The following is a 16,362-nucleotide window of genomic DNA, read 5'->3' as shown; positions in this document are numbered from 1 at the left end:
GGGGGAGAAGAAGGTGGGGGGGGAGAATGGGGAGGGGGTGAGATGTGTGTGAAAGAAATGAGAAGGAAGGAGGGGGGTTTAGACGAGTGAGGGTGCCGCAGGTGCAGGTGTGCTCGCTGGTGACTTTTTTCTTTTCTTCTGTGAAGTGGCCAGGAAAGAGCGAAGACCTTGCAAGTATACGCGATGCCCAAAATTCCGACAACGCCGCCTGTCGCCAAAGCAGCAAAGCGTAGGCGGGCTCGGTCGGTCGCTGTTCGTGTCAGCGTCTATGCGCGCGCGTCTTGTTTTCGTCGTTGGTCGCGGTTTAACAGATATAACGCCGCTGTCAACCTTTAGCAATGTCCGGGAAGAATTGCTGCGTAGTTGGTTTTTCGAACACACAAAACCTTGCCAGGAACACGTTTGTATAAGTTTCAGTAATGCTTCACGAGAACGACGGGGTCCGTGAATCGCGGCTGTTCGACGCAGAGAGCAAGCAATCGCATCGAATGGCATTTGTTCAGGTTGATGTCATTTTTTCGACACGCTGCTACACGACCAAAGCTAATGCCACTTCCCAATTTTGGTAACTGTGATTGATATGCAAATATTGGAGTGCCTTCAGTATGTTGCGAAGATGAAGACGCTGTAAACGAAAGCAGCCTTTAAACTGACATTCATGTCGCATACCTTGTAACCAACCTTTGATTAGGACTATCAATTACGAAGTTAGCGGCTGTGGAGGCAGCGTTTGTTTACGAAAGGGTACGGAAGGTGCGCACGTCTGCGCTCGATTGCGAAACGCGTACGAGTTTCAACAACGTACACTTTCCGCACTAAAGCAAGTTTCAAGAGCAAAACGTAAAATGGGCAGTATATAGTGTACTGTCCGATGGCGATTTTATAGAGCCTTCGAGTATCGCCCTACGGCGCAGCATACTACAGCCCCGCGCTGACTCCCGTGCGTTTTCGCCAAATTGTTCGCTCGGCGTTTAAGGCCCGTCAAAAATGCTCGAGCTTAGCCTCATCAAGACAGAATACCGCAAATTCGTAACGCTTACTACATCGGATGCCGCGAGCTTACCGCAACGACGCTGCCTGCGAAGGAGGCCTACGACGGCGCTCTGGCTGTGTGCTAGGCCCTAGTCGTCGCTAGGCCTAAACGCCTGAAGGTTTCGCATAAAAGCCGTAGCTAGAAGTGCCTTGGAAATAGTAAATTTCATATTCATAAAACTGCCTTACTATCAGTTCAATTGTCTCACAAATTGTCTTACAGTAAACAGAAGGTGTAACTTCGGCGATGCCTTAGCAGCGGGGCTAGAGAACGAAATCGGATGAGCTGCGTCACACCGGCGGCAGCTGCTAAAAGCAGAAATTTGCTTCTACTATATACTGTTATCACTTCTTCCAAAATCTAGTTACATAACAGCGCTCCTCAGTAAAGATAATTTTTTTTAGATTCCTTCCTCCAATTCCAAGAAATCCGCCGTGTCGGCGACTCGGCGCCAACGGACCGCGGCAGCAGGATTGACCTGTGCGGTTCTACGGGTTCGCTGGCAGCGATGGGTGCCAGTTTTTTTTTTTTTTTACGATGCTATTTCGCATATTTCTCATAGATTACTAGCTGCAAAATTATGAGAGCACAGTAGCATTTAATGCAGGTGGCATTTTTGTAATTTATTTTGGGTGTATCCCAGTCTCTAGTGTCGACATAACACATTTACTCGTTGGTCGCATTTGGATGAGTACCTCAAACTCATTCTGTAACTAATGTCGCTTTCATCGAATGTCATTATATTTTCTCGCGTAGCAGCAAACAAATATCTTTTTGAACGAGCGTCATTCGATGGAAAAGGCATTACATTTGCCGTGCGGCACGGCTGAGTGATAACTATTTTTGAGTGTTCTCTGCTTGTCATTGCACCTTCAGTGAACACTTCTTCTTTAAACTTGGTCGCGTCAGCTAGCAGGAATGATACAATATGCATTAGATTTGTGAAACGCTTAGCCAGACAATCTTTAGCGTGCATTGACGTCGCACAGCCCACGTTTGCAGTTTGCGTTTCGCAACGTGTGCGGCGCGGTCGACTTCGGTCCCGATAACTCGATCCTCCTAGTAGCCTGAGCCACTGCAGCGGGCTATTGAACAGATATTTGCCAATATGCGTTTTTAAACTTGCCATGCAATTACTTTGAAGACGAGAGCCAGTGTTCCTGTTGTCTGGCAAGATTACGAAAACATAACATGTCGCTGCACTTGCTATCCAGAAGGACTCTAGAGCTTGTTGTAAAGCGCCCTGTTTTCTGCAGTTGGGCGCGAGGGTGACAAAAATGAAATGAAGATGATACTACAATAATAAAATAGGATATAAAATGTAGGCCTAATATGCTCTTGGCTAACCTGTGATGCAGCTTTTCAGATATTTCCTCTGCTGATATCTCACTCCCCCATGAAATTATCTAACCGCTTTGCCTTGTTGAGGACGGAATACGTGAAATCCATGCCGTACAGGCAGTGGTAAAGCGCAAGCATGAAAAATCTGCACTCTCACTGCAGGAGCCCAATATGCGCTATTTCTCCGATGCTCAGAATGCTGGTTTGCAAGCTCATTGGCTTTGCCTGCGGTCGCACCGGTACGAAACCGCTCGCAGTTTCGACGACGCTGCCTAGTTTTCTGTAGCAATATATTGCATGTAAAGGAAGCAGGCGTGTACCGATAAGCAAAGAAAGAACATTGGTTCATAGGTCAAGGAATAAACAAATTCGCGTGGCGTTGTAATGAAAGCGGGATACCCAAATGAGCTCCACTTTGTACGCAACCTGGTTGACACTCGTCTGCAGCAGACACTTGATGTATACATGAAGGCGATGTAGTTCCAGATGGCCGTGATATCGAACACATGTCCACTATTATAAAGTGAGATCCCCTTGCACACTGTCACCGCGGAAGTGCCCGCGAGACGCGCACAAACGGCAGATCGCACGCATGCACCGCGGCCACGCTTGCCACATGAGGCCCGCCTCGGGTTCCGACGGCCGCCGCTACGCGGCTTTCAGTGGCGCCCCTATAGGCGCTGCGCATGGCGTATACAGCAGGGAGGTTGCCTATTGTCCGGTTGATGTTATTTGCGGTCGACTGTATGTGCCATGACTCGAGGAGGCGTCTTTTGCGGTGATTGGTCTCGGTCTCCAGGATGAATGTTTCTTCGAAATTTATTCTGTGGTCGGAATCTTCTGAATGTTAAGCTACGGGGTTGCGTTCTCTTGAAAAATTTCGTACATCGTTCTTGTGTTGCCGAATTCTTTCTTTTAGGTTTTTTGTTTCGCCAATGTAGCTAGCATCACAGTCGGCGCAGGGAAATTTGTAGACAATGCCTTGGGCTCTTTCTCTAGGTGGTCGATCTTTGGGGAAGGGTAGCAGGCTCCTCAAAGTGTTTGAAGGCTTTTGCGCCACTCGAATTCCCTCTTTTCTCAGAATACGGGCGATGGTTTCGCTGGCGCCTCGGACATAGGGGACAGTGACGTACTTTTGAGATGTAGTTGTCTGCTGCTGGTTATTTTCTTCCCGGGGCCTGTCGTTGCGTTTTTGGCGGTGAATGATTTTCCGGATAAATTTTTTTGGGTAGCCGTTCATGGTTAGTTCCTTGAATATTAAGCGTTTTTCGTTTGCTTTGTCGGGCTCTGTTGTGCAATGTGTTTCCACTCTTTGTAATAAGGTCTTCACAACTGACGCTTTATGGCTTGTCGGGTGGTTCGAAGTGAAATGCAGATATCGCCCTGTGTGGGTGGGTTTTCGGTATACGAAGAATCGCTGACGGTTGTCTTTTCGGGTCACCAGAACGTCCAAAAACGGCAGGGCGCCTCGCTTCTCCATTTCTAGGGTGAACTGAATCTCCGGTTGTATGGAATTTAGATGAGAGAGGAAATTTTGGACTTCAGATTTCTTAATAATTGAGAAACAGTCATCGACATATCTCAGAAAAATTTTTGGCGGTGGGCGGAAAGAGTTGAGAGCTCGTTCTTCGATGTGCTGCATAGTTATATTCGCCATAGCGACAGAGATGGAGGCACCCATTGGTGTTCCCTTAACTTGTTTGTAGAATTCTCCTCGGCATGAGAAGTATGTGTTTGATAAGCATAGTTCCAGAAGGCGGCATACCTCGTCTACACTGAGTGGGGTTCGTGCGCTGAGTGTATCGTCGCGTTGTAGGGCTTCTCGAGTGGCGGCCAACGCGAGATTTACAGGGACATTTGTGAAAAGGGACCCCACGTCAAAGGAAACAAGGCACTCGTCGGCCTCAAGGCTCACCTGGGATACGAGTTCGATGAAATGCCCGGCGTGTCGGACGTGGGTTGCGGTCTTCCCCGTGATTGGTGTTATGAGCTTGTGCAGGTATTCCGACAACGAACGGAGGGGGGAGAAACGGAAGTCGACAATAGAGGGTTTACAAAAGTACGTCTGGCAACTGTGAGCGGCACCCTGATCCCGCGCTGCCCGCCATATTTTGTTCGCCCCATCCGTTCGCTTCGTGTCCGTCCGTCAGCGCTCGCCGTTCTGTTCGCGCTTTTCACGTTTTAACCTAGTGTGCTGTGCGTGGACTTCTGTTCGGTCCCTGGCGGTTTCTGTTAGAGACGTCTAGAAGCGTATTTTGACAGCCGAGACGTGGCGGGGCCCGCCGGCTGCGCTGCCGAGCGCAGTTACAAATTGCTCTACGAGTCGTGCATGCCCCCCCCCCCCCCCCCTCGGCAATCCGCAGCGTCATCCCTATCCAGGTACAGTATCCAGAGTTCTGTAATGTGCGCCTTTGCTGTTTACTTAAATGCTTATGAGAGATCATCGCGAGTTTGCTTGGTTTGCGCAATCACCGTCGCTCATCCCAGATACTTGGTTGGTGAAATGAGCGAGGATGCATTTTATTTTATAATAAAAGGATCATGCGTAATTTGACGTAAGTTGGACTGGCGCTTAGCACTTTCCTTCCCATGCCGTCGACGCAGTAGTTGGCATTAGTCTCGGAAATAATCGGGGGATGCGTAAAAAAAAAAAGTGCCATGGTAACCTGTGCTTCCAGTGACTGAGTATTGATTGGTGTGCGATAGGCGATGAGGAGTTAATAAAATCTTTGTAATTAATTGATCAATTGATGAAATAAAGAAACGAAAAAAAGGAAAAATTGGAAAGTAAGGGTTTAAAGGTGTTAGAATGAAAAACCAGTGCTTAGCGATGCTAAGGAAGAAAACTTAGAATGTGTAATTGATTATTTGAAATAATTGAAGAATGTGTTCAAAAGAGTCAAATTGCTCAGAATGGAAAGCCGATTTGTTGCTGACGCATGCGTATTGGTGTATAAAAATATAAAACGTCAAATAAAATAAAAATAAAGAAATGATAGAAATATAACAACATACATAAGATAGAAATATAACATACATAACAACATATAACATACTACATCATCATCATCATCAGCCTGATTATACCCACTGCAGGGCGAAGGCCTCTCCCATATTTCTTCACTTAACCCTGTTCTGTGCTAGCTGCATCCACTTGACCCCTGCGAACTTCTTAATCTCATCCGCCCACCTAACTTTCTGCCGCCCCCTGCTGCGCTTTCCTTCCCTTGGAATCCAGTTTGTTACCCTCAGCGACCATCGGTTATCCTCTCTTCGCACTACATGTCCTGCCCATGTCGATTTCTTCTTCTTAATTTCCACTAGAATGTCGGTAACTTGAGTTATTTCTCTGACCCACTCTGCACGCTTTCTATCTCTTAATGTTACCCCTACCATTTTTCGTTCCATAGCCCTCTGGGTTGTCCTCAACTTAAGCAGAACTCTCTTGGTTAGCCTCCACGTTTCAGCCCCACAGGTGAGTACACAGTAACATACTACACTTGTGTGTAGTATGTTGCTTTTGATGAATTCATATTTTACTGCATTGTATTCTTTTCGCCCCTCCTGCTAGGGCCCAGTTAGGGCCTGCAGTATTTAGTAAGTAAAATAAATAAATAAATAAATAAATAAATAAATAAATAAATAACTAAATAAATAAATAAATAAATAAATAAATAAATAAATAAATAAATAAATAAATAAATAAATAAATAAATAAATAAATAAATAAAAGAGCTAAAATATAACACGCGAAGAAAAAAAACATCGTGCGTGTGTGTGTATGAGAGAGAGACACTATCGCGTTATACCTTTAACGGCGGAGCTTAAGTGACCCCCTAATTTTCTATAACGATGTGATATAATATAAATCTGATTTTATGAACACAGCCAGTTGCACAAAGCACAAACACTTCACGGTAATGTGAATTGACTTTTCAAATTCCTTTTCGTTTCAGCCGAGTTCTTCCTCCCCCGAGTTCTTCGAAGCTTCCAATGTCAGCGCTTTCATGTGAGATTACGGCTTCAAATGCTTACTTTCTGACCGAGGGAATAAACAAGAAATCGACATATTTAAAAATTCCAGTGAATTTCAGGTAGCTGTGAATTAGCGAACCATCGGGTGACTCGAAAAAACACAAAAGTGAAGCGCACGCTTCGTTATTTTATCGGCCGCGCTGGCAGGTATAAAACCTGAGCTGCGCGCTCTGGACGTGGACCGGTCGAAACGGGCTGTGCATGTTACAACACACTAGTGGGGTGTCATCTTTTCCTGCTTTTCTAGACGCCGCGGGTTTGGCAGCCGCTTGCTTTTACAGCGTGAAACAGGCATCTCGGGCGCACTAGACAACCGTATTGCTCTCTGCACCAAGCACTACCATTTCGTACGACTGTAAAAAGTAGTTTCGGTAATCATGCCCGTGTCTTAAATCAAATACACAATGGTAAATGTAACCTACGTACAAAATGTAAGAACGTATTTGCACAATAGCATTCGTTACACATGCATTGCTCCTTCTCCCGTGTCCTCCATCGTAGTATAAGTTTATCCTTCAAGTTCACAAGGCTCCATAGCGCGCAAAACAATTAACCTTGCTGTTTTAGGTGATAGCACATTCTGTGAGCTAGCTCCCAGTCAGAGGGACGTGCAGTAATGCTTTACATGATGCAGGTGACCCTTGTAAAGCCGATTAGGACTGCAAACGAACGGTTGCATACACGCGTATACCTTGATTCCGTGCGCGTCTATGACGGTGCGCTGGCTGCAGAAGCGCACGCAACAACATGCTGGCATCATTCCGAATAGAGCTTGGAGCTAACAGCGACTGCTGTGATGTTAAAAAATGAAACAATCGCTTGTGAGCATTCCAATGCACCTTTCGGTGCATGCACGGGTTCTACGAAGGCGCACGTTGACAGCGTACTCGATGGGAGGCGCGGGCGGACTGAGCAAAACATGGCCGCCGCGCAGTTTCTGTTTCTTTAACTAGATGGCGCTAACTTTTGTAAAGCCTCTATTGGGCGTAGAGGAGTCCCAGGTTTATGGACTTTGGGCAGACCGTAGAAGGCTGGGGCTAATCCGTTGGTGCACGATAACTGCAGGTAGAGGTTTCGGTGGTTTGGGAGGTTTTTGAAAACTTCTTTTAATACCTTGTTCAATTTTGCCTGCACGTGAATGAACACAGGTGGCTGAAATTTGAAACTGACGTTTCTGACGTTTGTCCAATTCGAGAAAGGGTGGTGAGTTTCACGTCCGCTGGTTTGAAAACCTCGACGTACGCGATCGCCCGAGTTCGTGCTGTATGAACAACTAAGGAGGCGGCGTCATTATTCAATAGCGCCAGCAAACAAACGCCCCAGTTCTCGTGGGAATGCTTGAACCAGATTGACAGTAGACTTAGACTGCCTAAGAGTTCGCGCCGCATGAACCATCCAAGACATGGTGCCGCGTGTCAATGAGTGTCAGTATAACAGTGCGCGCATTTTCGTTTTCGTGGAGTTGGCTGGGCTAGCTAACTGACCGACAACTGGGCACATTGTGTCTCTCGACCTATATGCAATGGCGCCCGCTTCTTCGCTCGTTTAAAAGGGCGCCTCGTCTCCTCCTGGGTGTTCCTGCGCAACGATTAAATAGCGTGAGCGATGCGATGTTACCGATCTTGAACAATAATCGTACTTATTTACGAGCCCGTCATCACAGTTCCCGAAACGGCATCTTGCCGGAAGAGGAGCAATGCGTCGAGCACGCCTCTGTTGGGCTATTTCGTTAAGGCTGCGCACAGGACTAAACTGAAGAGATTACAGTGATTAGGTATTACATATTAAGAGTAAATTCTTCACCCTGGGACAGGTGCACAGGGAACAACTTTAAAAACGCTAAAAGGTCTCCGTGTCTGTGCTCATCATAAACCTGTTAACTTCTTTCTGAATTACGGTCCTTCGTTGCTAGCGATACCGCCGCCCTATGACCGAGTGCCTGCAGCCGACACCTTACTCAACACCTGGCTGCCCTGTAATCTTAGCCTGTGCATGCTGCCTTAATTTATAGTTGTGGTTAGCATATTTACCATATGGGATACTCTAACAAATCCGAAGGCCTCCAAAACAGTTTACCCCGCCAACTACAGTCGTTTTTGGATAGTTAATCTCAAAAACTACTACCAGGACATCGCTTCCGTACGCTTAATACGGCACCGCTTTTGTGTGGTCACATCGAAGGGTTGTAAACACCAGAGCTGTGCTCCTTGCTACCCCATGTGTACGGCAGAACTTTGCATAAAATGCCCCTGCCAGTTTCGCCTTTGAAATTGTACGCGCTGCCGGTTTACAGGTGTGCAGTAAGTGCAAACTTATAGTGATTAAATGGCTGCCGCGCTCTTCCTTATTGCTGCAAGCAATGTATCATTGCTTGCAGTTGCTTCCAGTTGCAGTTGCAGTATCATTACAGTTGCTTCTCAGTTACAGCTCTACTGCATTGATATTTTACTTGCATATAAAATTGGTGGTAGCTGCCCCGAGTTTCTGTGCACCACCAGTAGGTGAATGCGTTATCTGAGGCAAGCAACACGCAAGGGAGGCAAGCGCGATGCATCCCCGCTTTTAAGCAGCCGCGACACCATTTCAAGCATAACAGAACTGCCCAGCGAAGAACATAACCGACACGCGGTGCTGCCGCCGGGTGTCAGTATCACGCGCCGCGGTCGAGAGCAGAGGAGAGCAACGAGCGCGCGCAGCCTCTGTTGCACGGTCACGAGCGCTGCTGAATTTCGCCGCTAGGGAAGGAGCGCATGGTGTATAGTCGCGCATTGGCGCAGCCCTGGCCCAACGCTGGCCCTAGCCGACACCACCTAGAGAATAAGATCTGTGCAGGCTTATGTGACGTCATCGTAGTGTGGTCATACTGAAGGTCGGCTTCACCCTATGCAGTTGCGTTTTTTTTTTTATTTAACGTTGCACTCTAGCTACCTCTTGAAATTTTTAGTGCTAGCGGTGAAAAGGGTTATATTTGTGTTACCTTTATTATCTAATATTGCCAGTCTTTTAAAGTATATGAGAAGTTCGACACAATCCACCTGGCATTTATTTCAATGGCAGAAATGAAGTTTGGAGGAAATTTTCACCTTCATTCAGAGTTACTTGAATAAACATTAAGACAGGCACAAAATTTATCTGAGAGATATTACTCGGAACGGTGACCTTGACGACACTCGGTTTAGCTTGTCGTGAATACGAGGTCACTTTCACGGAAGTGCTGGTCACAAAGCTGTAACGTAAATATAAGCAAAGCTGCTTTAGCTGGAATCAGCGCTTGCCATCAGTATATTACCGCAGCGAGCAGCTATTACTACGGCCACTACGATCACGTGGCCACTAGCGAAATAAAATTGTTTCCATAAGAAAATCATTTAGGTTGCTAAAAAATTTTGTTCCGCACTCAAAACAGGGCGAATGCTACTCGATTATTAGTAGCTGTGCTGTCTGAATTGCGTGTTGAATATAGGTACGCCTATGCTTTAATGCTAAATCAAATAGTGGGGAATAGCAGCAAGAGTATTAGGAAGCAAACAAGGACGCTTTCTTACCACAGTGTACTTCATCGGTAATAAGTTTTTCCACGGCACAGCCTTTGTAAACGCTGAATTTTGAGCCGCGTCCGACGGCAATTTGTACACTTGCGCTTTGGATCCATTGGCATAGTTATAGTGACAGTTTAGCGCACAACAACACCCAGACATTGTAGATGCCTTGCTCGGTGGTGAAAGCTTGCAGGAACTGGTCCTTGAAAGAACTCCACATTGTGATAGTAGTCTCATGATTTTCAAACCATGTACGAGCTGCACCGTCGAGCGAAAAAAAATACATGTTGCAGTTTCCGGTCGTCGCCCCAGCGATTGTACTGGGCTACTCACTCAAATTTATCTAGCCAGTCTTCCGGGTCGTCGCCGGGAAAGGCTTGGAAGATGGGTATCTCCCGCGGCTGCTGCAACACGAAGGAGGGGGAAGTGGTGTCTACATGCGTCATTACGTTTGGTTGTGTTGTCTCCGAAGGTGGTGCTGGAGAAGATGGTGGCGGCCTCGCAGTACGAGAAAATTGTAGAGGCGCGAATTCAGGATCAAGCCCTCGAAGCCGTCGGCTACTCTGATGGGTAGGCGTAATCTCGATGGTAGGAGATCCTTGAGGGCTCGAGTCTCGGCTGGTTGGAGGTGTTCGGAGCATGGGTTGCGTTACCCCGCACCTCCACCAGATGTCACGGTGTGAAGCCTCTGATCAGAAGTCACCGCGGGACACAGGAGTAACAGAAGTCACAGTTCGGCAGGAAACTAGCAGGCCCGCTTCGACAGAATAACTTCAGTTTCTTCGCCTCGAGGAGACGAACGTCGGTTTCTTCGCCTCGAGGAGGCACACGCTCGCGATCAGCGCAAAGGGAAGATAAAGAATGCAGCGTGTCAATATTGCCACTACGAAATGAAACATGAAAATGGATCTATCTGCTGAAGAGAGAAGCACAACTTATGCCCGAGAGATAGAAGACCTATTTTTGAACACCGCTGAATGGGAAATTTTCACATGTGAGCACAATATGTTCCGCGCCACAGCGCCAGCGTGTGTGAGCTTTGTGAGCACCTCTGGCCGACTCGCCTCTAAATCGCAGGTCATAGATACATTGCCGTTTATGTAGCGCAATAAATGGAAACATCCAGATAACGGATGTGAATCGCATAAAGATTCTAATTCGGAAGTACTTCCGGGGTGTACGGAACTACGTGGAGGTCCCTGGTGTTTCATGGGCACGGGTGTTTCATGGGCAGCCCTTTGAACAGTGGGTCCTCACTTCTGGCGTCTCTTCGCGCCGAGTTTTCATTTATCGTTTTCCTCACGCAGTCTTTTCGTTTTCTGTCTGGCTCTCTTTTCAAAAGAAATCAAAATTTTGGCCGTAAACAGCAAACCTGTCTACTTTATTGTCTATATATGCATTGTGGCGCCTCACGGTGGTGGCTCTTTGTGGTTAGAGTGATTAACTATTGAGTAGGGCAACCTCGGTTAGATTCCAGCCGTGGCTGCAGAGTTTCAATGGATGCGTAACGTAAGGCGCCAAAGTTTTGTTTCATGTCAGTTCGCGTTAACAAACTGCAAGCCGTAAATCTTATACAAAGCCACGGCCTCCCATGTAGCCGATTCGTAGGTATGCAGAGTTTCTGGGCTCTAGTATTGCTACCCTCGACTTACTAATCGTGCTGAGGATACGGATTTATGTAGAGCAAACAATTTTGACTCCATTCAGGTCGATTACTATGGTGGCAAGGCATTTCCATTACATCTGGGAACACTTCTGCTTAACTCGTCTGCCCTGAGAAGCACATTGCAGACCATATGTACCTGCATATACTGTGGCTGAATCATTTCCAAGTTGGAACCGTTCTTAAAATTCTGCTGACTGTGTGCCAGCCTATATAATGATGTCTTACACAAGAAACCGTAGAAATCCTGGTAACTTTCCTTTATATTATGAACATTTGATCCTGCAGTTTAGAATGTGTGCTGTTGTTGAAAGCGGTTAAAGCTAACTTGGCTTCTTTGGTTCAGCATTTTATTGGACTTCAGTTTCCAAATACATTTTTATTTATATTTTTCTCTTTCTCTCTTCCGAATAATTCAATGAAGCACTTTTTGGTTACATGAAATTCCATACCGTTACAATAGCTATCAATAAATATAATTGCTTTTTATTTCATTTACATCAGCGTTCTTTCCTGTGTGTTCTTAGAGTGTAGCCACCAACAAACATTTAGATTGAGCGGCGTTGGCTACTCTAGCTTAAAATGCAGGCACGGTAAACACGAAGTGCTGAGGAGGATGAAAGTAAGGCGATAGAAACGAGGAGGGGAGGAGGAGGAAATAAAAGTATGAGAGTACCGTGGATGGATAGAAGTACCGTGAAGTAAGTGGAAGAAAGCGGAAGATCAGGGTATGATGAGAGTATCTCAAGATGTGACAAAATAAACAAGGATAGGACGAGAGATGTGGAACTTGCAATGCTTCATCTGCGACGGCAGCTCCTGCAAAACGCTTCTGCCGAACAGAGGCTTGAATCCGCTCTTTCAGGCTCTGCGTCCCGTATGCATACACCTATCGTTCCAATACCACAGCATATGCGCTAACAAAAGAGACAATGTTTTTTCCAAAAACACTTTCAGGCTTGCGTTCGGGTACTGTCTTCGCTACTCATCTATTGCTCTTAATACAGTGGAGAACAATATGGATAGGAATTTCAATGAGCAAATATCCGTTCCGCATTAAAGCTCGACCTCTATTACACGGAATAAAAGCGGTTTGAACTACGCTGGTAGGTTTAAGATGAAAATCAAATTGCTGTGACCATGTATCTCGAGGTCGAAAGATAACACTTCTTCTAAGGAGGTGCGGACGCTACATATAGCGTCCCGCAGTAATCCAGCAGAAAGGTCTCTGTCCTGAAAATTTTCATCTCGCAGCGCTCGTTTTATTCGCGACCAGAACGGCCAGCGGTCGCCTGCCCCTCCAGTCCGTCCTGCCCTGGCAGTGAGCGGTGGTAGAGGCGCAAGGCGTGCTTGACGCTCTGCACCAGCGGGAAGTGCCTCTCGGAGCACACGCCCCGGATGTCGTCCTTCTCCACCTGAACCAGCATCACGCACAGGTCCGGGTACTTGCGCAGCGCCAGCCGCACCTACGTCACCATGCAGCAGATAAATGCCAAGATGGTCATTGGGCAAACCAAAAGTAGGGTATTATTTTTGCATAAACGCAACTGCACTCACAAACATGTGAATTTGCCGGTCGTCGGGCTCGAGAACAACGTCTATACGCATCTTGAGCCCATGGCCAAAGTTTACAAGGCGTTGAAAATTTGCTTTAGGTCTCAAGAATGCGGTACTGTAATTTGCGCATAAACTCAACCAAAATTACTCACACACCTTTGTGTGATTGCTTCATATGCGAAATATCATGTGCAGCCGAACATTGCCAAGAAAGTTTGAAAACGCGTACACAATCTTGAAGATATGTAAAGAATTAAAACAATTCAATAGCCGCTAGATGCCGCTCTTACGAAGTTCTTATTGCGCTATTAAATAAACAAATTAGACGACCTGCAAAATATTTGCTGGTGTCTCTCATAGCCTGAGTCGCTTTGGGCCGTTAAACACTAAGAACCAAACCGAAATTCTTGTTTCTCCTTATATATGCATTGGGTCTCATCTCAGAGGAAACGTTTGAGGCGCATCATGACGAAACGAATGCATGGCTTAACTTGGGCCAGATATAGTAACTAAAATAGTAATAACATTACGTATACCGGGAATCTAAGTTACACTGAAAAACGCTTCAGGCATGTCGTGGCGTAGGTGTGTCGACGCGGGGCTGGTGGTACACTACTGAACTGATGAACAGGTTTATGCGGTCTGACACTGCTGCACATATCCATGATACGAAATGCTCCGACAGCTGGTAAGGATTTCTAGAATACCAATTGGACGTTTGCCTAGAGTAGGCGCAGGCATCTTGAGTGATATGATGGTGCTTGTAACATAATTCAACGTTAGCAAGCACTTTAGCCACAATGCTGACGTCAATGGCGATCATTTCGAAGGACAGAGCCTAAACAATGAAAGTGAGAACGATATAGAATTCTATTATGCTGATAAATAAAGCATGTGTTGGTTGCCCATACCACTGAAAGCACGATGTCATTCTTCACCAGGGATAACGGCTCCCTTCATTTCTTGGGAAGTGAATCGTTGTGTTGAAGGGGACATGCCATGTTCATCCAATATATTACCCTTTTGTAGTTTGCCAGATAATAATGGACCTTTTTATTCAATTTGTGATATTTTAGCGCCGTAGGCGCAATACTTATTTCAAAATAAGTGGCTGAGGTTGATACTGCGAAGCTCCTCCCACCGATAGCGGTCGCCATGTTAAAATGCTTGGTGTCGTCACAGAGCGACACCGGCCAACGCATCGTCTGCTGCTATGCCGGCGCCGATACTGTGCTATGTTCGTGCTTGCTAACATGGATAAATGCACTCAGCATATTTTTTAAAACGGAAGACAGACTGTAGCGAAGCGTTATTTTGTTCTTGCCAAGCCATCCACCTTCGGCGCGGCCGCCGCCATCGTCCGATAGCAGCCCTGACCTCACTGCCGTAAACAACGTCGCGAGGGCCATGCCTTCCGCGCGGGCCGTCCGGCGGATCCCTTGCGGCAGTGTAAGAAAACAATGTTACATTTTTTTTTGTAACAATAATAGGGTTTAGAAAAACGAATTTCGAAACATATGCTTCTTGGAAGTGCCGAACCACACAGTAGAAGTTTTTGCTCACAGCCGGTGCGTTTCCCGTGTTCTTGTATACGCTAGCTCCGCTGAAAGCGTCGCAGAAAATAATCATTTCATTTACTACTAAACAGGGCGGAGTAGAGTAAAGAACTTTCATGACCGAGTAGTCTATTTACTAAAACTTCTCGCTGATCTATTACGGAGTGCCGTCTGCTGTGGCTTCACTGCGAAATAATTTAGGCCTAGCGATGAATAGGGAGAAGCAGACAGCCAGGGCGCTGTCGTCCTTCGCGATCGCGGGAGTCGTTGCTGTAAGCTTGCGACATACGATGCTGTGAATCTAATGAGCTTGTAGTGGTGGTAAAATATTTATTGTGAGAACCAGGTTACATTACAAGGATTGAGGTGGTTACTGATCCCGACTGGTGTATGTCAGGCCGTCCCAGGCAGTGACCGCTTCAGCCCAGACAACCAGCATCTTTTGCGCTGCTGGGTCCGATCTGGAGACCGCGATCTCCCAACCCTCTTGGTCCGGAGGCCCCAATGGGGCAGTTGCTTGACATTTTCGCATAAAAACATTATGTTATTGAAGGTGGCTCTAGGTGCGCTACATATAGAGCAGGTGGGGTCATTCCGACCTAGGTATAGGACAACCAAGCTGGAGAGGGAAAGATTTTGGCTTGTAGCTGTCGCCAGATTATTTGACAGGGTTTTCAGAGAGAGGTGTGAAGTGGGGGATATAAGAGTCGGTGTTCTCGGTAGTGAAGTGTTATGTCATGATAGGTGAGCAGTCTGTCGCGCATGCTTCCCCCCAGTCTTCGGTATGCCCCGCTCGGTTGACGTGCGCTCAAGCAGTTGAGTGGACTGCCTCTTTACCGGGGTTGCCTACATGACCTAATACCCAGACGATGTGAATGGGCCGGGGAGCTGTGGAGCCAGAAGTTAAGGTTTGATGGGCGACTGGGTGTATTTTCCCTCTTGAAAAATTTTGAATGGCTGGTTTGGAATCGCTGAAAATGTGTGTGGCAGTGGGAGAAGAGATGACCAGCGTTATGGCTGCCTCTTCGGCTTCTGTCGACGTTTTTTATTTGACAGAGGCAAAAACTGTGTGATTGAAGTTATAAGAAATCACAATGATGACATATGCCATGGGGTATTTGTATTCCACCGCATCTACGTAGGCCGCTTCGGTGTCAGTCGCGTGTACTTTGTGTAACGCCTTGGCTCGAGCTTCTCGTCGTGCCTTGTGGTGAGCAGGGTGCAGATGTTTAGGTTGGGGTTGTGCGGTAAGGTTGTCCCGGATGTGTCGAGGGACTAGGTGGCTGTTTTCAGTGGGTGAACCAATTGGTTGGAGTTTCAGCGCGGCGAGGATAAGCCTGCCCGTCTCTGTGGAGGAAAGTCTGTTGATCTGGGCAGTACGATGAGCTTCCACTAGTTCTTGGATTGTGTTGTGTACTCCCATGTTTAGGAGGCGTATGGTAAGAGCATGTTTTAAGAGGTAAAGTGCGGTTTTGTATGCCTGACGGATGAGTGCGCCCACTTTCTCTGTTTCTGCCTTTGTAAGATAGAGATACGGGAGTGAATAGACCATTTGGCTGATGACGAATGCCTGTACAAGGTGCCGGAGATCGTGCTCTCGCATGCCTCAGTGCCTATTCGCTATTCGTTTGATGAGTG

General features: G+C 46.7%; 1 protein-coding gene across 1 annotated transcript in view; it reads right to left on the bottom strand.

The window, feature by feature from the left end:
* Nucleotides 1-12,840: 12,840 nt before the first annotated feature.
* The window catches only part of LOC146180658 (chitinase-3-like protein 1), a 40,680-nt gene continuing 37,158 nt past the window's right edge, over nt 12,841-16,362 (bottom strand). Inside the window, exon 9 of the mRNA XM_084577816.1 lies at nt 12,841-13,077. Within this exon, the coding sequence (XP_084433942.1) occupies nt 12,874-13,077 (204 nt within the window). The 3' untranslated portion in view covers nt 12,841-12,873. The remainder of the gene's footprint in view (nt 13,078-16,362) is intronic.

Source organism: Amblyomma maculatum, chromosome 8 (genome assembly GCF_055883805.1).
Source record: "Amblyomma maculatum isolate TAMU_Amacu chromosome 8, ASM5588380v1, whole genome shotgun sequence".
NCBI lineage: Eukaryota > Metazoa > Arthropoda > Arachnida > Ixodida > Ixodidae > Amblyomma > Amblyomma maculatum.
The sequence above is the reverse complement of the archived record's forward strand: the minus strand, read 5'-3'. Positions and strand labels throughout refer to the sequence as shown.